The sequence below is a fragment of the Carettochelys insculpta genome, chromosome 2 (genome assembly GCF_033958435.1).
Source record: "Carettochelys insculpta isolate YL-2023 chromosome 2, ASM3395843v1, whole genome shotgun sequence".
NCBI lineage: Eukaryota > Metazoa > Chordata > Testudines > Carettochelyidae > Carettochelys > Carettochelys insculpta.
This window is the reverse complement of record NC_134138.1, coordinates 227,223,568-227,247,339: the sequence shown is the minus strand read 5'-3', so window position 1 is coordinate 227,247,339 and position 23,772 is coordinate 227,223,568. Positions and strand designations below refer to the sequence as shown.

General features: G+C 43.6%; 1 protein-coding gene across 1 annotated transcript in view; it reads right to left on the bottom strand.

Moving 5' to 3' along the window:
* The window catches only part of THSD7A (thrombospondin type 1 domain containing 7A), a 489,942-nt gene that overhangs the window by 38,134 nt on the left and 428,036 nt on the right, over nucleotides 1–23,772 (bottom strand). The window contains exons 17-20 of the mRNA XM_074984678.1: nucleotides 15,695–15,700; nucleotides 14,163–14,296; nucleotides 4,920–5,073; nucleotides 2,117–2,258 (exon numbers count right to left, since the gene is read on the bottom strand). Of these exons, the coding sequence (XP_074840779.1) occupies nucleotides 2,117–2,258; nucleotides 4,920–5,073; nucleotides 14,163–14,296; nucleotides 15,695–15,700 (436 nt within the window). The remainder of the gene's footprint in view (nucleotides 1–2,116; nucleotides 2,259–4,919; nucleotides 5,074–14,162; nucleotides 14,297–15,694; nucleotides 15,701–23,772) is intronic.

Here is a 23,772-nt window from a genome sequence, read left to right as displayed (position 1 = left end):
GGCAGGATTTTAAAAGAGGTCTTACTGAAGGCACAGGAACAAACCGCCCTGATGTACAGGAAGAAAAGCAAACATGGTAGGCAACCTGCTGGGCTTACAAGGAAAATCCTTGGTGAGCTTAAACTCAAAACGGATGCATATAAGAATTGGAAACTTGGACAGATGACTAGGGAGGAGTATAAATAGATGGCTGGAGAATTCTGGGGGGGCAGGGTAATCAGGAAAGTGAAAGCACAATTGGAATTGCAGCTAGCAAGGAATGTGAAGGGCGTCAAGAAGGTTTTCTACAGGCATGTTAAAAATAAAAGGGATATCAGGGAGGTGTGGGGCTGTTACTGAATGAGACAGGTAACCAGATGATGTGGGAAAGGCTGAAGTACTCAATGCTTTTTTTGTCTCAGTCTTCATGGGCAAGGTCAGCTACCTGACTATGGCACTAAGGAATGCGGTATGGGAAGGAGGTGGGCAGCTCTTAGCGAGGAAGGAAAGGGTAAAAGGCTATTTAGTAAAGCTAGATGCACACAAATCCATGGGTCCAGATTTAGTGCATCCAAGGGTACTGAGGTAATTGGCAGATGTCATTGCAGAGCCTTTGGCTACCTTTGAAAACTCATGGAGATAGGAGAGGTCCTGGATGATTGGAAAAAGGCAAACATAGTGCCCATGTTTAAAAAAGGAAACAAGAACAATCCAGGGAACTATAGACTGGTCAGCCTTACCTCAGTCCCCAGAAAAATCATGGAGGGGATCCTCATGGAATCCATTTTGAAGCACTTGGAAGAGGGGAAAGTGGTCAAGAGTAGTCAACATGGATTCACCAAGGGCAAGTCATGCCTGACTAATCTGATTAGCTTCTGTGATTAGGTAACCGGCTCTATGGACGTGGTGAAGTCAATGGATGTGATATACTTTGACTTTAACAAAGCTTTTGATACCGTCTGCCACAACATTATTGCCCATAAGTTAAAGTAGTATCAACTGGATACATGGACTGTAAGATGGACTGTAGGATGGAAAGAAACCTGGCTTGATGGATGGGCCCAATGGGTAGTGTTCAATGGCTCAGTGTCTGGTTGGCAGTCGGTTTCAAGTAGAGTGCCCCGAGGATCAGTTCTAGGGCCAGTCCTGGTCAATATCTTTATTAAAGACCTGGATGAGAGGATGGATTGCACCCTCAGTAAATCTGCAGATGACACTAAGCTAGGGGGTCAGGTAGATATACTGGAGGGTAGGGATAGGGTCCAGAGTGACCTAGAGAAATTGGGCGATTGGGCCAAAAGAAATCTGATGATGTTTAACAAGGGGAAGTGCAGAGTCCTGTACTCGGGATGGAAGAATGCCAAGCACTGTTACAGGCTGGGGACCTACTGGCTAAGTGGCAGTGCAGCAGAAAAAGACCTGTGGATTATAGTGGATGAAAGGCTGGATATGAGCAAACAGTGTGCCCTTGTAGACAAGAAAGCCAATGGCATATTGCGGTGCATTAGGAGAAGCATTACCATCAGATCTAGAGAAGTTACTGTTCCTCCCTATTCGGCACATGTGGGGCCACATCTGGAGTAGTGTGTCCAGTTCTGGGCCTCCCAGTATAGAAAGGATGTGGCCACATTGGAGATAATTCAGCAGAGGACAACGAAAATGACTAAGGTGATGGAGCACATCACCTATGAGGAGAGGTTGAGAGATTTGGGCTTATTTAGTTTGCAGAAGAGAAGACTGACGGGCGATTTGATAGCAGCCTTCAACTTCTGAAAGGGGGCTCTAAAGAGAATGGAGAGAGACTGTTCTCAATGGCAACAGATTGCAGAACAAGGAGCAATAGTCTGAAGTTACAGAGGGAGAGGTGTAGGTTGCATATCAAGAAAAACTCTTTCACCAAGAGAGTGGTGAAGTACTGGAATATGTTACCAAGAGAGGTTGTGGAATCTCCATCCCTAGAAGTTTTTAAGGCCCAGCTTGACACAGTCATGGTGGGACGATTTAATTGGGGTTGATCCTGCTTTAGGCAGGGGGCTGGACTACATCACCTCCTGAGGTCCCGTCCAGCCCTAGAATTCTATGGTTTTATGATTCTATGATTTTACAGTTTGTTCTTATATTGTAAGAATGCCAATACCTGTCACATTGTAATCATAGTGGTAACAGTTTTTGTTCAGACGGCAAGGTTCTGTCTGAGTGGAGGCTGGACAAGCCTTTCCTTCATCAGGTTGTCTTAGGGGCTCTGCTGACCTTTCACGCACATTACTTCTGTTGCAGGGCTTGAAAAGGAAAACAAAAACAATTGTTTTTGATATGTTCAATCTCTCTGCCTACAAACATAACAACCTTTTCAGCACCCATTTTACAAAATGCTAATGTAAAACAAAGACTTTATTCTTTGCCTAGAAGGGATCCTTTGCTTGTTGTTTTATGGGTTTGCTATTTCAGCTTGGTAATAATAGCTAGGAATTAATATCTAATTACCCTGGTAACGCCTCAACAATTCCCTATCTAGTTCACTTTTTGTTGATACTGCCTTAAAGCAATGAAGTATATGAAATTCCAGATTCTGAGTTGCCTTTCCAAAAATTGCAGTGCATTAGCTCAGATGCTAGGGAACAGCTCCTACTTCCTCAAGCTATGGAAAGTGAGAAGCCCATTTTTATTTTCACTGCTGTTTCATATTACCTCCTTGAGACTGCAGGCAGACAAAATACATTGGGCCGATGGACTGAGCTATCTTTAAGTTCAGCAGCCTTGTGCTCTTCATCGATAGTAATTCTCTCACTAAAGAACACACAGGCTAAGTCTACACTATGAACTTACATTATTAGTATAAACAACTCACTCAGGGACATGTAAACTCCAGACCTCTGAGCAACATAATTATATCTACTTACCCCACAGATTGAACAGCATTAGTTCAACTAAAGGCTTTCCCCCCGTTAGCTGTTACCTCTTGCAGAGGTGGAGTACTTATCGCAACAGGAGAAGCCGTCCTGCCGGTGAAGCACTATACTAGTAAAACCACATCAGTACAGTTGTGCTGCTGCAGGATTTAAGTACAGACCTTCCCCTGCTGTATTTTTACACAGAGAGATGCAGTCAGACCAAACAGTGCCTAAGGAACGTGGGATATTGAGACATTGCGAAAATTGACTCATCCAAAATGAACCTTCTTGGAAAATGAAGGGCAATAGCTCATGAAACTGTCAGCATCAAGAGGAGATTTTTTGAACAACTGCTTTTAATGAAACAAAACAGCAGTTATGCAGCACTTTAAAGACTAACAAAATGAATTATTAGGTGATGAGCTTTTGTGGGACAGACCCATTTCTTCAGATCTATAGAATTTCCAGTCCAGACCCAGATATATAGTACAGAGGTCCAAAATAGAAAAATTGTAATACAAACTGACAAACCAATAGATGAACTGAAGGAGGGGGTTGTGGGGTGGGGGATATTAACATCCCCTTAACACTTTACATCTCCCACCCTTAACCCCCCTCCTTCATAAGAACGGCCATACTGGGTCAGACCACAGGTCCACCCATCCCAGTAGCCTGTCTGCTGACAAAGGCCAGTGCCAGGTTCCCCAGAGGGGGTAAACCGAAGACAATGATCACGCAATTTGTCTCCTGCCATCCATCTCCAGCCTCTGACAATCAGCGGCCAGGGCCACCATTCCTAGCCTTGGCTAATAGCCTTTTATGGACCCAACCTCCATGAATTTATCTAGCTCTTTCTTAAACTCTGTTGTAGTCCTAGCCTTCACAGTCTCCTCTGGCAAGGAGTTCCACAGGTTAACTATGCACAGAGTGAAGTTTATTACTTTTAAACCTGCTACCCATTAATTTTATTTGGTGTCCCCTAGTTCTTGTATTATGGGCACAAATAAATAACTTCTCCTTATTCACCCTCTGTACACCTGTCATAATTTTATGTACCTCTATCATGTCCTCTTTTCTAAATTGAAACATCTCCTCTTTTCTAAACTGAAAAGTCACAAGCTTTTTAGCCTCTCCTCACACAGAATCTGTTCCAAGCCTCTAATCACTCTAGTTGCCCTTTTCTGAACCTTTTGCAGAGGTGAGGAGACCACATCTGTACACAGTATTGAAGATGTGGACATACCATAGATTTATATAGGGGCCGTAAGATACTCCTTGTCTTATTTTCTATCCCTTTTTTAATAATACCTAACATCCAATTTGCCTTTTTGACTGCCTCTGCACACTGTGTGTAGGTTTTCAAGGAACTATCCACAATAACTCCAAGATCTCTTTCCTGATTAGTTATAGCTAAATTAGCCCCCATCATATTGTAAGTATAGCTGGGGTTATTTTTTCCAATGTGCATTACCTTACACTTATCCACATTCAATTTCATTTGCCATTTTGTTGCTCAATCACTTAGTTTGATGAGATCTTTTTCAAGTTCTTCAGTCTACGTTTGTCTTGACTATTCTGAACAGTTTAGTGTCATTTGCAAACTTTGCTACCTCACTGCTCACCCCCTTCTCCAGATCAGTTTATGTATTTGATTTGTCAGATTTTATTGCAATTTTTTTGGACCTCTGTAATATATATCTGGGTCTGGACTGGAAACTCTACAGATCTGAAGAAGTGGGTCTGTGCTATGAAAGCTCATCACCTAATACACCATTTTGTTAGTCTTTAAAGTGCTATATGACTGCTGTTTTGTTTTGTTAGAATACAGACTAACACGGCTACCTCTCTGTTGCTTTTAATGGTGAAATGTTGTCCCCTTGAAGATATTTTTTGACAATCTGCTTTTGCCAATAATGTTAGTAACTTATCATCATTTGCATGTCTGGCTATCGTTCAGTGAAACATCTCTGCAAAATAACTTCTGGCTTACTTTCTTTGAATAATATAGTCTCAAAACTCTAAATGCCAATTTTTTAATATGTTTCTTACCAAGGAACATCTAGACCATTGACCCCATTCAGACATAACACAGTCTTCAGGACATGGCAATGTGCATTTTCTAGCACCAAGAGGCATCTCTTCAGGGTCACACAGGTAGTCTTCCACAGTGTCAGAAGGACCATCGACTGTGTTCTGCATGCATCTGGAAAAATACAAGGCTATATATAAATATATATCCATACCATGGATATTTTTTACAATAACTGCATCTATTACATGAAAATAATGTAGTGTTCTACAATCTGACCCCAAGCAAAATACTTACAGCAAAATCCAGAAAATTTTGATGTAATCCAAATACATAATTACCTGTAAAATGCCTACGACCATTTGAAAAAGTCAGAATGTCCCCAATTTTGATCAGTTGGAGACAGAAGTTCAGTATATCAGTTTACGATCAGAGCTAGGGGTGAAAAGCTTCCATATTCTAATCCTGCCTTGCTGAGGGAATTTGCACAGACACTCTGCATCATTTTACCCCTCTGTAAATGGGGACTGCACAAATTTTTACCTTGTAGAGTTATGAGGATTATTCTGTTAATATTTATAAATATCAGTCAAAATTCTAAGCTGTTTAGAACTGTTTTTTTTTTCAGTACCATGCCTATTTTCTACTGATGTCCTCAAAGCCTTTTGCTTTGCTTACATTAGCATTCAGAGGCCCCAACAGGATCTGGGCTCAACTGTGCTTAATGCTGTATAGCCAATATGGAAGATCACTCTTGTTCCAAAGAATTTTCAATCTAAGGAGGTCTACTTTTCCCAGCCCTCACAGCTGCTGCCAGACAGAGGGCATGGTAAGGGTCAGTTAAGGTTGTTTGGAGTTGATTCACAATACATTTGTTCCCATACAATCACTATACCTTCACATTCATTGCAATATTTTAAAACTGTGCTATTCTATTACATTACAGATTCTTGTATAACTAAAGATCTCATGCTGTCAGTCTGAAAACAGTTTAAACATGCTTATTTTAAATTAGCATAACCAACAGAGATACTGTAAATCTGACAAATCTGTTTAGTGGAATTAGCTTCCAATGAGAGTTGGTATATAGATGAGAAAAAAAGGTGGTGGTTTTGCATGTGTGTTTGTGCATTCATCCCAAAGGACTGAAACTCCTTTCTTTGGCATAAATAGTAGATTTTCTTCGCTAGCTTTCATGGTAGTATCCACGTGCTGATGGACAGAGCCTGCAGCACCACCCACATCAGGACTTAATGCTTTTTTAAAAGAGAATAAGATCTTGGTGGGACTTACAATGTCTATTTTGATTGTTCTTATATTACAGACATTTATGCACAGTTCACTATTTGTGACAAACTAAAACTAAATATCTGACCTCCAGATAAATCATTAGATTCAAGGAATGATTCTATTTAAATGTAATATTGTCAAATATAGCTACTGTGATAGTCCTCGTGGAACATTAAAGGGAACCTTTGCCAATTAATTCACATGGCCCTCAAATGGGTCCTGTAGACTAAATTTTTTTATGGCTTGCCATCTAACATGGAGACAGAGAAAACTTCTTAAGTTGTATGTTGCTCTATAAATAACATTAGAAAATAATCAGTACTGCACTTCTTATTATGTACATTACCACACAAGATTTCTCTTAAGGAAGTTTTTGACTTGACAGGTAAGTTGAACAGTAGACAGGATGCTTGGATCAGATTCAGTAAATTTTGGAAGATTTATCTACTTTCTTCTTTTACTAAGTCCACTCTTTAGACAGTTTTACATTCACAGCGTGGGGAAATAGAACATACCTACTCTTCTTTTAAACATATGGAAAAAAAGAAGTATTTTGAACCAGGCTGAGTGTAACGTGAAATTGCAATGAACTACTTTACTTGCAGATTAACTACCCCAAGTGGCTCAGTTTTTCAGCTTCACTGAATAACGTGTACAACAACTGCAAGACGTTATTGGTATTAACAGACAAACATAATTTTCCATTCCTTTTTGGTAGTGGGACTGATTTACTCAAAATATTTGATCAGAAAACACCTGGACAGGACATCCTTGTGAATACATACTGAAACTTTCAAACACTGGCACATCAAATCCACTGTTCACGCTGGTTGATTTAGCAGGCCTAGTGGACCACAAGGGTAATAGAAAGGTACTGAAACCCAGTACATGTTGAACTCCTTTAATCTGGAACTCTCTTGTCCAGCAAACTCTGTAATCTGGCATCATTTTAGTTAGTTGGACAGCCACTTATCATAGGTATGGCCAAGTTTCCTGTGCTCCCATGAAGTTCGTTTACAGCCACCAGTCCTGGCTCTCAGTGCTCAATAAGGAATGGAAGTGTTGTAACGTGCTAGAAAATGTTGACCTCCGACATCTGGCAAATGCTCTTGTCCAGCGCCGGTCAGGTCTCAAGACTCGAGTGCCAGACAAGAGAGATTTAACCTGTACTTGATACAGGACTTTTTTTGTAGCGCAAATACCTGCTCGTGAACAACTGTACATCTTGGGTGACTTCAATGCAAGAGTTGGAGCTGATTGGGCCTCATGGCCTTCCTGCTTCGGACACTTTGGTGTGGGGAAAAATGAATGACAATGGACAGCGTCTCCTTGAACTGTGCACGTACCACAATCTGTGCATCACAAACACATTCTTCCAAACGAAGCCACAGCACAGAGTGTCGTGGAGTCACCCACGCTCGAAGCACTGGCATCAACTAGATGTGGTCATCACTAGGCATAATAACCTCAAAAACGTCCTTCTGACACGCAGCTATCATAGTGCTGACTGTGATACAGATCACTCGCTAGTTTGCTCCAAGCTCAAGCTGAGACCCAAGAAGCTGTACCGCTCTAAACCTGCTGGAAGGCCCCGCGTTGATGCCAGAAAGACGGCAAACTCGGAGAAAGCTGAAAAGTTCAGAGAGACCCTCCAGGAAAATCTGCGCAGAGGCCCTGGGGGTGCCCATGCGACATCCAAATGGCAACATCTGAGGGATACAGTTTACAACACGGCCTTGTCGGTGTTTGGAAGAAGAGCTAGAAACACGAACGACTGGTTTGAAGCTAACTCCGATGAGATTATTCCAGTCATTGAAAAGAAGCGCGCTGCACTCCTGGAGTACAAACGCTCACTGAGCCAGAGCACCCAGCAAGCACTTAGAGAGGCCAGAAGAACAGTACAGCAGACAGCCAGGCGCTGTGCCAACAACCACTGGCTACAGCTATGCAGCAGCACCCAGACCTGTGCTGACTTTGGTAATCTCAGAGGAATGTACGAGGGTATGAGGAAGGCATTAGGACCCACCCAGAACAAGATGGCACCTCTGAAATCCAAATCTGGTGAAGTCATTGCTGACAAAGCCAAACAGATGGAGCGCTGGGTTGAGCACTACTCCAAGCTGTACTCACGCGAGAACGTTGTGGTTGACGCAGCCCTCGATGCCGTCGAGCGCCTACCAGTAATGGACGAACTGGATCAAGAACCAACTGTGGATGAACTGAAGAGAGCCATTGACAGCATTGCAGCAGGAAAGGCCCCTGGTCAGGATGGTATACCACTAGAGGTAATCAAGTGTGCCGCGGACACACTCCTGGAACCCCTACATGAGCTACTGTGCCTGTGCTAGAAAGAGGGTGAGGTTCCACAGGATATGCGTGACGCTAACATTGTAACCTTGTATAAGAACAAAGGAGACAGAAGCGACTGCAACAACTATCGTGGAATCTCCCTCCTAAGCGTCACTGGTAAACTGTTCGCTCGCGGCACCCTTGGCAGACTCCAGAAGATTGCTGAGAGGGTGTACCCCGAATCGCAGTGCGGATTCCGCACAGAGAGGTCTACCGTTGACATGGTCTTCTCTCAAAGGCAGCTGTAGGAGAAGTGCAGGGAGCAGAGAAAGCCACTCTACATAGCCTTCATCGATCTGACCAAGGCCTTTGACTTGGTCAGCAGGGATGGTCTGTTCAAACTGCTCCATAAGATAGGCTGTCTTCCACGGTTACTCAAGATGATCCAGTCTTTCCACGAAGACATGAGAGGAACCATCCAATATGACGACGCGTTATCGGATGCTTTCAGAATCAGGAGCATCGTCAAACAAAGATGCGTGCTTGCTCCGACATTGTTTGGGATCTTCTTCGCGCTCCTCCTGAAGCATGCCTTTGGATCTTCAACAGAGGGCATCTTGCTGCACACAAGATCTGATGGGAAACTGTTTAACCTTGCAAGGCTGAAAGCTAAGTCTAAGGTGCAAGAAGTCCTCATCAGAGATATGCTGTTCGCAGACGATGCTGCTGTAGTGTCTCACACAGAAGACCAGCTTCAAAAACTGCTGGATCAGTTCTCCAAAGCGTGCAAGGACTTTGGGCTTACCATCAGCCTAAAGAAGACAAACATACTCGGTCAGGATGTTGCTGAATCCCCATCAATCAGCATTGACAACTGTACGTTAGAGGTCGTCCACGAGTTCGTTCACCTCAGGTCCACCATCAGTGACACCCTGTCATTGGAGACTGAGCTAAATAGGAGGATCGGAAAAGCGGCCACAACTCTGTCCAGACTCAGCAAGAGAGTGTGGAATAACAACAAGCTGTACACTCACACCAAAATGCAAGTCTACAGAGCCTGCATCCTCAGCACCCTCCTTTATGGCAGTGAGACTTGGATCCTGTATGCCCGCCAGGAAAAGAGGCTGAACGTCTTCCACTTGCGCTGCCTCAAGCGCATCCTTGGAATATCATGGAAGGACAGCGTGACCAACACCGCTGTCCTTGAGCAAGCTGGAATCCCAACCATGCACACCCTCCTCAGGCAGCATCGACTCCGCTGGCTTCGCCACGTCCACAGGATGAATGATGGAAGGATTCCAAAAGACATCCTGTATGGTGAGCTAGCCTCTGGCAAAAGACCTCCCGGACGCCCCCAGTTGCGCTACAAAGATGTCTGCAAGAGAGACCTCAGAGAGGTAGACATCGAGCTGGACAACTGGGAACAACTAGCAGACGACCTCAGCAGATGGAGGCAGGGGTTACACAAGGGCCTTCAGAAGAGATGAAGATCAGACAGCTAGCAGAGGAGAAGCGAGCGCACAGAAAGCACAATAAGGACTTGCCAGACACCCACTACATCTGCAAGAGATGCAGCAAGGACTGTCACTCTCGTGTGGGTCTTCATAGTTACAATAGACGCTGTAAATGAAGTCCTCAATTGCAACTTTAAAGGGCGCGATCCATAGTCTATGCAAACTGAAGGATGCCTACTACTACTGATACAGGACCATATTCTCTGCTCTGATGCCTTGCCAATTTAATATGGAGCAGAGACTTTCACCCTTTGCTTTTATATTTAAAGCTTTCTAGGCCATATATATTCCAGATTCAAAATACTGTTAAGGACTTCAACAGCTTTTCTTTATCATTTCAATAAGAACTGTGGACACACAGCTACTCCTACTGTTCTTTAATAACTTAAGCAGAAAAACTGAGAAACAGAAGGAGCACAGTATCAGAGGGGTAGCCGTGTTAGTCTGGATCTGTAACAGCAACAAAGGGTCCTGTGGCACCTTGCAGACTAACAGAAAAGTTTTGAGCATGAGCTTTTGTGAGCAAAGACTCACTTCATCAGATGCTGGTCATGGAAATCTGCAGAGCCAGGTATAAATAAGCCAGAGCAAGGCTGGCATAACAAGGTTAGCTCAGTCAGGAAGGATGAGGCCTACTACCAGCCGTTGATCTGGAGGTGTGAACACCAAGGGAGGGGAAGCTGCTTTTGTATTTAGCCAGCCATTCGCCGTCTTTGTTTAATCCTGAGCTGAGGGTGTCAAATTTGCAGATGAATTGTAGCTCAGCAATTTCTCTTTGGCGTCTGGTCTTGAAATTTTTTTGCTGTAGGATAGCTACTTTTAAGTCTGCTACTGTGTGGCCCGGGAGATTGAAGTGCTCTCCTACAGGTTCTTGTAGATGCCATTTCTGATATCTGATTTGTGTGTGTTTATTCTTTTACGCAGAGACTGTCCAGTTTGTCCGATGTATATAGCAGAGGGGAATTGCTGGCACATGATGGCATAAATTATATTGGTAGATGTGCAGCTGAATGAACCCACGATGGTGTGGCTGATCAAGTTAGGTCCTGTAATGGTGTTACTGGTATAGATATGTGGGGAGAGCTGGCAACGAGGTTTGTTGCATGGATGGGTCCCTGACTTAGAGTGACTGTGGTGTGGTGTATAGTTGCTGGTTAGGATTTGCTTCAGGTTGGCAGGCTGTCTGTGGACAAGGACTGGTCTGCCTCCCAAGGCCTGTGAAAGTGGGGGAATCATTGTCCAGGATGGGTTGTAAATCCCTGACGATGCGCTGTAGAGGTTTTAGCTGAGGACTGTAGGTGATGGCTAGTGGTGTTCTGTTGGTTTCTCTCTTAGGCTTGTCCTGTAGTAAGAGGCTTCGTGGCACACGTCTGGCTCTGTTGATGTTTTTTCACTTCCTCAGGTGGGTATTGCAGTTTCAAGAATGCTTGGTAGAGATCCTGTAGGTGTTTGTCTCTGTCGGAGGGGTTGGAGCAAATGCGGTTATATCTTAGTGCTTGGCTGTAGACAATGGATCGTGTGGTGTGTCTGGGATGGAAGCTGGAGGCATGAAGGTAGGCGTAGCGGTCAGTGGGTTTATGGTACAGAGTGGTATTGATGTGGCCATTGCGTATTAGCACCATGGTGTCCAGAAAGTGGATGTCCTGTGTAGACTGTTCCAGGCTGAGGTTGATGTTGGGGTGAAAGTTGTTGAAGTCCCGGTGGAATTCCTCCAGAGTCTCCTTTCCATGGGTCCAGATGATGAAGATGTCATCAATGTAGCATAAGTAGGGACGTGGTGTTAGTGGACGAGAGCTGAGGAAGCGCTGTTCCAGGTCAGCCATGAAAATATTGGCATATTGAGGGGCCATGCAGGTACCCATAGCTGTGCCGCTGATTTGAAGGTATATATTGTCACCATATCTGAAATAGTTGTGTGTGAGGATAAAGTTACAAAGCTCAGCCATCAGATGTGCTGTAGCATCACCAGGGATACTGTTCCGGACAGCATTTATTCCATCTTTGTGTGGGAGGCTGGTATAGAGAGCCTCTACATCCATGGTGGCTAGGATAGTGTTTTCTGGTAGGTCATCAATGTATTGCAGTTTTCTCAGGAAGTCAGTGGTGTCTCGGAGATAGCTGGGAGTGCTGGTGGCATAGGGTCTGAGGAGAGAGTCCACATAACCAGACAGTCCTTCAGTGAGAGTGCCAATGCCCGAGACGATGGGGCGTCCAGGATTTCCAGGTTTGTGGATCTTGGGTAGTAGGTAGAATAGCCCCAGACGGGGCTCTAGAGGTGTGTTGGTATAGATCTGTTTTTGTGCTTGTGTAGGGAGTGTCCTGAGCAGATGGTGTAGTTTCTTAGTGTATTCCTCGGTGGGATCTGAGGAAAGTAGCCTGTAAAATCTGGTATTGGAGAGTTGTCTGGAAGCCTCCTTCTGGTAGTCAGACCTGTTCATGATGACAATAGCTCCTCCTTTATCTGCCTCTCTGATTATAATGTCAGAGTTGTTTCTGAGGCTGTGGATGGCATTGCGTTCCGCACGACTCAGGTTGTGAGGCAAACAATGCTGTTTCTCCACAATTTCTGCCTGTGCGCATTGGCGGAAGCATTCTATGTATAGGTCCAGACTGTTATTTCTTCCCTCAGGAGGAGTCCACGTGGAGTTATTCTTCTTGTGCTGCTGGGAGGGGGTCTGTGTAACTGTGTGCTGGTCAGTGTTGTGGTGAAAGTATTCTTTGTGTCTGAGACAGCGAAAGCAGGCTTCCAGATCACCGCAGAACTGTATTATTTGTGCGGGTGGTGGGGCAAAAAGAGAGTCCCTGAGAAAGAGCAGACTCTTCTGCTGAACTGAGTGTGTAGCTGGACAGATTGACGATATTGCTGGCTGAGTTAGTGGTACCACTGCTGTGGCTCTGTGTGGCAGGCAGGAGTTTAGACAGCTTGCAGTCCTTTTTCCTCTGTAGAGTAGTGAAGTGTCTAATGTAAATCTCCTGTCTTATTTTAGTAAAGTTCAGCGGTGTGGAAGTTTGTGTTGAAGGTTGGTTTTTTATGAAAGACTCCAGATTTGAGACCTCTCTTTTGATGTTCTCCTGTTTGTTGTACAGGATGCTGATTAGGTGGTTCCTCAGTTTCTTTGAGAATGTATGGCAGAATCTCTCACTGTAGTCTGTGCAGTATGTAGATTGCAAAGGATTTTTCACCTTTAGTCCATTTGGTATGATGTCCATTCGTTTGCATTTGGAGAGAAAGATTATGTCTGTCTGAGTTTGTGCAAGCTTTCTCGTGAGGTTGACAGATTTCCACTCCATATGGAAGGAGCATAGTTACTGATAACGGATACTGTACATTAATCTGTCCACACAGACTCCATACAGTACATTAATCTGTCTTTGGGTTGAGATGTAAGTTTGAGGCATTAGAGTAATAGGACTATTAGCGACAATCCGTGGCCAAATTCTAACTAGGGTGATTACATTTACCTTGATTCACTGTGTTTTTAATTGGATATGGCATCCTTCACCTTTTGCCCCAACCTCTTGTGCTGGATTGCTGTGTGTGGCTAACTGGATTGCAATGTTTCATCTCAGAGGTATTTGAATTTCACTGATCAGTGAGAAAGGATCTCTATGTTAAATGTATAAAGAGCATTGGGATTACTTGGGCCTTTGGAAGTAATGTAAATGAAAGTACAAATGTAAATTACAGTTTTATATTTAAAAAACAAGCAAAGGGCTACATCCTAAACCAGTGCAAATTTGTGTACCTCCACTGAGTTCAAACTACGATTTACACCAACTGAGGCTGTCTCTATTCTCACCCAGAGGGTCAACAGCTGATACACTAGCTGTGTACCTAAAATTGACTTTTCAGCTGTCGACTTCTGTGCCTGTCTTCATGGTGGAAGGTCAATGGGGAGGAGCTTCTCCCGTCAACCTTGCAAGGAGTTCTACGGTCAACATTGACCCCTGGAACGTGCTGTTTCCCACAAGCACGAAACAGCAACCCGACAGATCGAACCTGAGCAGTTGATCTTCCGTGGTCAGCCTAGATGTACTCTGAGAGAGACAGCTGGGAAAAGGCCCTTGTCAAAATAATATTCTATAAAATTTTGCTTCTTTAATGCCATCCCAATTTAAAGGTGAGGGTTTCTGTTTACTTTTTCAAGAGAAGGATTACATTCTGTTTACCTCACTTTCCTGGTTTGTACACCTTCTCCACAGTTCTCCTTTAAATCAACATTGGTCACTTTGCAGACACTCCAGGGCTCTGTAATCCATATGTACTGGTTGCAGTCGCTGTGGCATGGGACCACCTCATACACCTGGAATCCACACAGAGTATGAGTTTGCTGCACACAGTATGCAGACAGGATAAGTATGCAAGAGCTGTCATTCTGACACAGCAGTGATACAAACATTATTGTTATAGAGATAAATAGATTTAATCTTTATAAATGTAAAACTAGGTTGTGACATTTAGCTGTTACAAGGGACTTAACAAACTGATACTAAAACAAAGACATGAAAAGTTAATTCCCCGAAAGGACACACTGTCTTCTGCACTGGTAGGCACACACTTTACCATTATCTTTGCTAACATACACCAGAGAACACACACAGCAACCCTTCCGCTGCTCCCTGTGCTAACTTCTGCTCAATCTTTCCTTTTACATTCTACACCGTACACAATATTATTAGTTGTGGATAAGGTGACCATCTGTCTCATTTTTACCAGGACAGTTCCTTATTTAAACTGTCTCATAGGTATCCTGACTTTTTTTAAACAAATGGGGAAAATTATCCTGGGCAAATTTTGCAGGGCTCCTGTTCCCTGGCACCCAGTGTTTCACGACAACAGCCCCGATGCTAGGGAGCATCTCCACGGGCAGGTGCTCCATTCCCCAGCAACCTATGGTGGCAGCCCCCACCACCAGCGAGCTCTGCCATGGAGTGGTTGCCACATTCCCTGGCTCCTCCTGCCAGGTGCCTGCAAATCCCCTCTGCTCAGCAGCTCCCTCCAGGAGGTTGAGGATCCCCATCCTCTGCCCCCTCCACCAATTGCCAGTGCATCACTATGGGGCAGCAGCACTCATTGCTGAGGAGACCTGACATAGGACAGCAGCACCCCACTCCCTGGAGACTAGTGGCATGTATTTGTCTTAGGGCAATGTGGTCACCCTAGTTGTGGACAAGTATCAGAGAGGTAGCCGTGTTAGTCTGTATCTTCAAAAACAACAAGAAGTCCTGTGGCACCTTATAGACTAACAGATATTTGGAGCATAAACTGAGCACATGCATCTGATGAAGCGGGTCTTTGCCCACGAAAGCTTATGCTCCAAAATATCTGTTAGTCTATAAAGTACCACAGGACTTCTTGTTCTAGTTGTGGATGTTTGATGTGGTTGGGGTGGGCTGATTCCAATGGCATCACTCTCTAAATTATGCAAATGGAAATCAGAGCATAATCAAGCCTCCTAAACTATTTTTAACTGTGAAGCCTAAAATTGTTACATTGTGCTAAGGGCAGCATCTCTCTCTCTCTCTCTCTCACACACACACACACACAGAATGTAACTAAAGTACATTGAAGATAGAATCCTACAACTATCACACACATCTTCATAAAGACCAATTACAGAAAAGGCCAAACGGTTTATGCATTATAGAGCTTCATTAGGAAGGTCATTATAAGGTTAGGTATCTATTTTAGAGACTCTTACCTGAGCCTGGAGCAGGTATTTGCCGTGAACCAAGGATCAACAAAAGATAAATAGAAACATTAGTTAGTGAGTGAAACAGTTATTTGAATGGTGTACATGTAAGTTCTTCATTGGTACAGGGATGAGCCAACTTTTTACATCAGGCCCCGCTTTTTGTTCCTGCAATTAGCAGGGTCCCCCAACCTGTCTAATGTAAACCAAAATAATGGAAATTTTGATTATGTTGTCATGGAGAAAAAAACCCTTTTCCCATGCACAAGAGAATAAGCACGTAGAATGTAAAAACTCCATTAATCAGTATATAAATGTGAATACATATATATAAAAACTGTAACCTCATTCAACATTTTTAATGAGATGGATGAGCCTGAGACCCAGCAGCTGATGATGCTGAGTGTCCCCCCTCATTAAATTTCAGGACCCAGCAAGGGGGCCTGTCCCTCACTTCGCTCACCCCTGGGTTAAAACAATATTCGATGGTCACTACCAGCAGAAGTTCTCACCACTGAGGTCAGGTAAGACATAGCTTTCCCTCTTGCATTTCTATTAATACATCTTGTAAGAAGTCAGCATTTAAAGAAAAAAGATCTTTTGTACAGTCCCTTGATGGAGAACTACAGGGTGTACCTCTCTAATCCAGAACTCTCTCATCCGGCAACATCTGTGGTCTGGCATGATTTTGATTAGCCAGATGACAACTTATCATGGGTGTGGCCATGCTTCCCGCAGTCCCATAAAGTTTGTTGACAGCCATAAGTCCTGGCTCTCAGTGTTCTGTGAAGTTATTTAGCTTTAATTTACCCCTATATGTCTTCTATGAGCTCAGTAAGCAGTGGAAGTATTGGTAATGTGCTAGACAATATTGACCTCTCTTAGTCTGACAAATTATATCTTCTGGCACTGGTCAGGTCCCGAGGGTGCTGGACTAGAGAGGTTCAACCTGTAGCATAAATATGCGCATCTCTTCCTCACAGTATTCATAAACACATTATTGAACTATTTTATTATCTGCTACTATAGATATAAATTCTTTACACGTCGGGGAATTCAATTTCTCCAAGACTGAAGCATTCCTAAGTGGTTTGGGATCAATATTGTAGTGCTGGGTAATGTGGGGTGGGAATAAAAATACAGAAGGAGAGAAAGATCTCATCCTTCACAAGTTTTAAAGATCTTTTTGGAATGTCTGAAGTTAGTGTCCAGTATGTGAAGCCAGTTGCCACTAAAAAACAGTATCTAGTTGTCTGATATATCTGCTATCAGCTGGGTAGAGCCAGCATGCTGAGGAAATCAGGAGGAAAATCTCAATATGGCACTCTCTAGTTATTGGCAGAAAAGTACTGGTGAGTCTGCCAAGACTGAGCCCGTGCCTGAGGCCCACTTGTTTCTGGAGCTCTCTTGCCGTTATTGGCATTTATGTGATTGTCACTGATGGCAAGCAATTAGAGCTAGACACTGTTATGGACTTTATGCCTCTTGGGAGGTGGGGAGGCAGAGAATCCCTCAAGCCAAAGAAAAGGGAGATGTTTTATTTTCCTCAGAAAATTGGGACCCGTCTCTTCAGCTGAAACTCTCTGACAGCCAGAGAGACAATTTTTCAGTGACTTGTCCCACTTATTATCACTGCGAACCTTCACTATAGCAGTACACATATTTTTTTAACTATAAATGGCTAGGGAAAAGAGAATACATCTTCCACATTAATTTCAACAATTTCCTGCTCCACAGGCAATCTGAAATATTTGCTTATCCACAATCACACTTTTCTCCATCAACAAAAGGATTGTGCGTACACATATACCAATAAGAGAAAACTATAAATAAAGATAGTTAAGGAAAAAGAAATAGGGAAACACCTTTTAGCCCCACAGGAGACATTTCAGAATGGAAAGAGCAGGAAAACAATTCTCCTTTTAAATGGGAGAGATGGCGTGTGTGGCTATCTCTGCAAATAATATAAATTAGAAAATAACCTCGCTATGAATGCAAATAAACTTGGATTCCAGAATACAATCAGTTCCTGGTTACACGTGTCTGAGGGAAGAGTGCAAGATACCCTTCCCTCTCTGCACAGAGCGGGTGTGGAATCCAGGACCTGTTTCCTTGCTTCTAACCCTGTGTGCGGCAGCTACTCATAAGAGAGAGAATTGAGGACTCCGATTTGGCACGGATAACTGAGCGTGCTGCCTTCTCTACAGGGGTGGTGAAGCTCTTCTGGAAGATCACTGGGGTTGGGGAGGGGAGCGCATGCTGGGAGATCATAGTGGAAATTCTTGCAGACCCATCCCCAGTGGTACCACTGTCCTTGCACCCTCTCTCCAGCATACTGCTAGGTACCAAGAGAAAAATCTGATCCTTACATTTTATATTACACATTATTATTTACAAGTAGCAATGCCTTTCATTTGAAGTGTTGATTTGACAATGTGTTAGTTTGCCCTGTTGATCTTCTTTGAGCTGCGCATCAGGTGGGGATTAAACAGCTCTGGGCATCTATCTGATCACTGGCACAGGCTGAGTTTGTGGGATTTCCACACTTAAGGATTTTCAGTAAAATGTATTTAACATGAAGGGAGACAAACACTTATCTTTATGGAGGACACAGTCTCTCCCACATGCGATATAAGATTGCAATATTATTTTTATTACACTTACATTATTATACAAATACTATTTAATATTTGATGTTTTCTCAGCTATAAAGCTACAGCAAATTAAGGTTTTAGGCCATACTCCAGCAGAGGGCAACAGTACTATATAAAAATAAGTTTCCTAATACAAATACTTCAATTTAACCTCTGACATGCTGAAGCATAAGAACCTATTATGAAATATTGTGCCATATTAATGTTATAAGCAAGAAGAGTTTTTTATAAAGTATAATTTGCTCCTATTTTAATGTATTTTCTGTCATTTTATAGTTTTAATATGTTCCTCAAATCCAACATAGCCTTCATTGTAACTTGTATTTTGTGCTAGACAATTAGCTATATCTTACACACTCATTTTCTAAACTAGGTCTGATTATATCCCCTTAAGTAGACATATTAATCAACACACCAATTCATTCTGGATTAACAAAATGTCAATAGAATTGAATTAAAAACATGTACCTTATTCAAATATGAATAGATGCATGTTTTCAATACAATTGTTTAATTCACAGTTTTCCCTTCCTCTGAATATTTATGGAGATGACTATAGGGCTGTTTAACATACTATCATTAAATGCAAATTAAATCCAAATGTGAGATGAACATAAACCAAATCTGGAGAGAGACAAGAAACCTGAAAAAGCAGTTTTCCTACTCAAAACTGCCCAGCTAAACAACTTTGCAAATACAGGTCCTACATGCCTGACAAGCCCCGAATTCGCTTTGTAAAATGGAGAGCTTCCTGCTTGGTGTTTGTGTTTTGAATACATAGAACTATAGTTCCAGGAGAGCCTAGGGAGGTATCAGCAGGATCACTTCAGCTGCCTGGGAAGGATTTTGACATCTAGGTAGTTATATGTTCAAGTTTCAGTCTCAATTAATCTTTTTAAAAACAGGGATTCCTAGAAGGTCAAAACCCATCTAGTCACACTGTGGTTGCTTTGAATGGTTCTGGTGTTTTGTTTTGATTTTTTTCCCCCTCCTAGTGATGGGGAGAGGCAGTGAAAAGGAGGTTGGGCCTACACAACTATTTCAATGATTGCATGAGCTAGTTACAGAAGAAAGGGGAGAGGAGTGTCACAAGGCCCTCTGAAGAGATTGTGGAGGGTGTTATTTTATATTTTCAGGGCAAAAACCACAACACTTAGTCTGACCAAGAGTTTAGGTCCCACGATATTTTTACAATGAAGAACAATTTCCTCCTCAGTGAAGAAGCACTAATATTTTAAACATATAGATATTAATACTATGCCAAAAAAATTGAGTCAGTGCACAGTTCCCATGATGATACTTTCGGACGGAGGAGGAGGAGACTGAATTTGATGAACTGGTGGTCTTTGCATGTACTTTACAGCGTTTCAATTAATTAGGAGAATTTTCTGTACTGTGTAGTTCAACCTCCCTTCTCTGTATACTGAGAGCTTTATCTCACATTCTTAGGCTAGGTCTACATTCCAAAATGAAGGAGTAATTAACAACCAGAAGAAGGATGCAAGGGTCCACAAAAGGGAGGAAGAATCAGCTGAGACTGGGGGTATGTACAGCTTTCCTTGGGCTTTCCTGCTAAATACTATGCAGGAAAATATGCTCTCTCTAGCACTGAAACACTGCTCAGGGCAGGACATGCTTCTGTCTGCAGACATGGTCCACACTGCACCACTGCCATGTGGTGTGGTGGCATGGGGCTCGTCCCCAGGTGCATGGTGCCTGGGTGGGGGGCAACCCATAAAACATTCGTGGGTGACTGCTGTACAGTCCAGAGGTTGAGGCTTTTAGGATGAGTTGCAAACTCTGCATGACTATGTTGCCCTCCCCAGCACTGGAAGCCTGCACAGGGCAGGGCCTGCTGCTCTCTGGAAGCATGGTCTGCACTGCCAGGCACCCACATGATGTGGATGGCGGGTGCTAGCCATGTGGTTGTGAGGAGGTGGCTAGCCTGGCAGCTGGTTGGCACCTTCTGTGGGGTGGCCCTGTGAAAATGTGAAGCACAGAAAGTAAGTTTCTTGGACTCTCCTGCTAAATCCCATGCAGGGAAGAAGCCCTCTCAAGCACTCAAACCCCATGCAGGACAGGGCATGCCGCTGTCTGCAGACATGGTCTGCACAGCCTAGTAGACATGCGATGTGTGTGTGGTGGTGGGGGTGCTTCATTTTCACCCAGCACTGCTGAGCATCCCTGATGTTTACTCAGCACAGATTCATCCATCCACACAGAAATGAGATCCTGGAGCGAATGGCTCCATGCTGGATCTCTTTTGCGACCCTGAGAAATCATGGCTAGATGTGAGTGCCATGCTGGCCAGAAAGAAAATAAATTCAAATTGTTGGACTTTCTGTTTCCAACTTCCTACACACCTGGAGAGCAGCAGAGGTGAAAGTGGCCAGAACAGACATGTTCAGGACATTGTGGGATACCTCTGACAGCTGATAACATTAATTTAAAGTAATGCAGTTCCCACATTAGCATTAATTTGACCTTGTTAATTCGAACTTGGCGTTACACCACATCGGAAGGGCAGGGCAAGAAAGTTGACCTTAGTGGCTCTTAATATCAACCTAATAGTATCTGTAGTGAAGACACTCACATTGTAAAATTGCGTTAAGTGCCTTAAAACTGACTTTATACTTTTGTGTAGACACAGCCTTAAACATACTGCTGAGAGCTGATTTTGCAAAGACATGAGTGCCTGGAGTTGATGGCACTCAAGGCCTGTCAGAACTAAGCCTTGTAAACTTCGATATTGCTTAAGAACATAAGAATGGCCATACTGGGCCAGACCAAAGGTCCATCCAGCCCAGCATCCCATCTGCCGACGGTGGCCAATGCCAGGTGCCCCAGAGAAGGAGAACAGAAGACAATGATCAAGTGATTTATCTCCTGCCATCCATCTCCTGCCCTTGTTCTGAAGGCTAGGCACCATACTTTATCCCTGGCTAATAGCCATTTATGGACCTAACCTGCAAAAATTTATCAAGCTCTTTTTTAAACCCTAATAGAGTCCTGGCCTTCACAGCCTCCTCGGGCAAGGAGTTCCACAGGTTGACTGTGCGCTGTGTGAAGAAAAATTTCCTTTTATTAGTTTTGAACCTACTACCCATCAATTTCATTTGGTGTCCCCTAGTTCTTGTATTATGGGAAAAGGTAAATAATTTTTCTATATTCACTTTCTCCACACCATTCATGATTTTATATACCTCTATCATATCGCCCCTCAATCGCCTCTTTTCCAAACTGAAAAGTCCCAGTCTCTCTATCCTCTCCCCATATGGGACCTGTTCCAAGCCCCTAATCATCTTAGTCGCCCTTTTCTGAACCTTTTCTAATGCCAATATATCTTTTTTGAGGTGAGGAGACCACGGCTACGTCTACACGTGCAGCCAACATCGAAATAGCTTATTTCGATGTTGCGACATCAAAATAGTCTATTTCGATGAATAACGTCTACACGTCCTCCAGGGCCGGCAACGTCGATGTTCAACTTCGACGTTGCTCAGCCCAACATCGAAATAGGCGCAGCGAGGGAACGTCTACACGTCAAAGTAGCACACATCGAAATAGGGATGCCAGGCACAGCTGCAGACAGGGTCACAGGGCGGACTCAACAGCAAGCCGCTCCCTTAAAGGGCCCCTCCCAGACACACTTGCACTAAACAACACAAGATACACAGAGCTGACAACTGGTTGCAGACCCTGTGCCTGCAGCATAGATCCCCAGCTGCCGCAGAAGCAGCCAGAAGCCCTGGGCTAAGGGCTGCTGCCCACGGTGACCATAGAGCCCCGCAGGGGCTGGAGAGAGAGCATCTCTCAACCCCTCAGCTGATGGCCGCCATGGAGGACCCAGCAATTTCGATGTTGCGGGACGTGGATCGTCTACACGGTCCCTACTTCGACGTTGAACATCGAAGTAGGGCGCTATTCCTATCTCCTCATGAGGTTAGCGACTTCGACGTCTCGCCGCCTAACGTCGAAGTTAACTTCGAAATAGCGCCCGACGCGTGTAGACGCGACGGGCGCTATTTCGAAGTTGGTGCCGCTACTTCGAAGTAGCGTGCACGTGTAGACGCAGCTCACATCTGCACGCAGTACTCAAGATGTGGGCGTACCATAGTTTTATATAGGGGAAGTATGATATCTTTTGTCTTATTATCGATCCCTTTTTTAATAATTCCTAACATCCTATTTGCTTTACTAACTGCCGCTGCACACTGCGTGGATGTCTTCAGAGAACTATCCACTGTAACTCCAAGATCCCTTTCCTGATCTGTCGTAGCTAAATTTGACCCCATCACGTAGTATGTGTAATTTGGGTTATTTTTTCCAACATGCATTACCTTACACTTACCCACATTAAATTTCATTTGCCATTTTGCTGCCCAATCACTCAGTTTGCTGAGATCTTTTTGTAGTTCTTCACAATCCCTTTTGCTTTTGACTGTCCTGAACAACTTGGTGTCATCTGCAAACTTTGCCACCTCACTGCTTACCTCATTTTCTAGATCATTGATGAACAAGTTGAACAGGATCGGTCCCAGGACTGACCCCTGGGGAACACCACTAGTTACCCTCCTCCACTGTGAAAATTTACCATTTATTCCCACCCTTTGTTTTCTGTCTTTTAACCAATTCCCGATCCATGAAAGGATCTTTCCTCCTATCCCATGACCACCTAATTTACATAAAAGCCTTTGGTGTGGGACCGTGTCAAAGGCTTTCTGGAAATCTAGGTATATTATGTCCACTGGGTGCCCCTTGTCCGCATGTTTATTAACCCCTTCAAAGAATTCTAATAGATTAGTTAGACACGACTTCCCTCTGCAGAAACCATGCTGACTTTTGCCCAACAATTCGTGCTCTTCTACGTGCCTTGCAATTTTATTCTTTACTAGTGTTTCTACTAATTTGCCTGGTACTGATGTTAAACTTATCAGTCTATAATTGCCAGGGTCTCCTCTAGAGCCTTTTTTAAATATTGGCATTATATTGGCCGTCTTCCAGTCATTTGGTACCAAAGTGGATTTAAAGGATAGGTTACAAACCACTGTTAATAACTCCGCAATTTCACATTTGAGTTCTTTCAGAACCCTTGGGTGAATACCGTCTGGTCCTGGAGACTTGTTACTATTCAGCTTATCAATTAACTCCAAAACCTCCTCTAATGTCACTTCAATCTGAGTGAGTTCCTCAGATTTGTCACCTAAAAAGGCTGGCTCAGATTTAGGAACCTCTGTAACATCCTCAGCCGTGAAGACTGAAGCAAAGAAATCATTTAATCGCTCCGCAATGGCACTGTCTTCCTTGATCGCTCCTTTTATATCTTTATCGTCCAAGGGCCCCACTGCTTTTTTAGCGGGCTTCCTGCTTCTAATGTATTTAAAAAACATTTTACTATCGTTTTTTGAATTTTTGGCTAGCTATTCCTCAAAA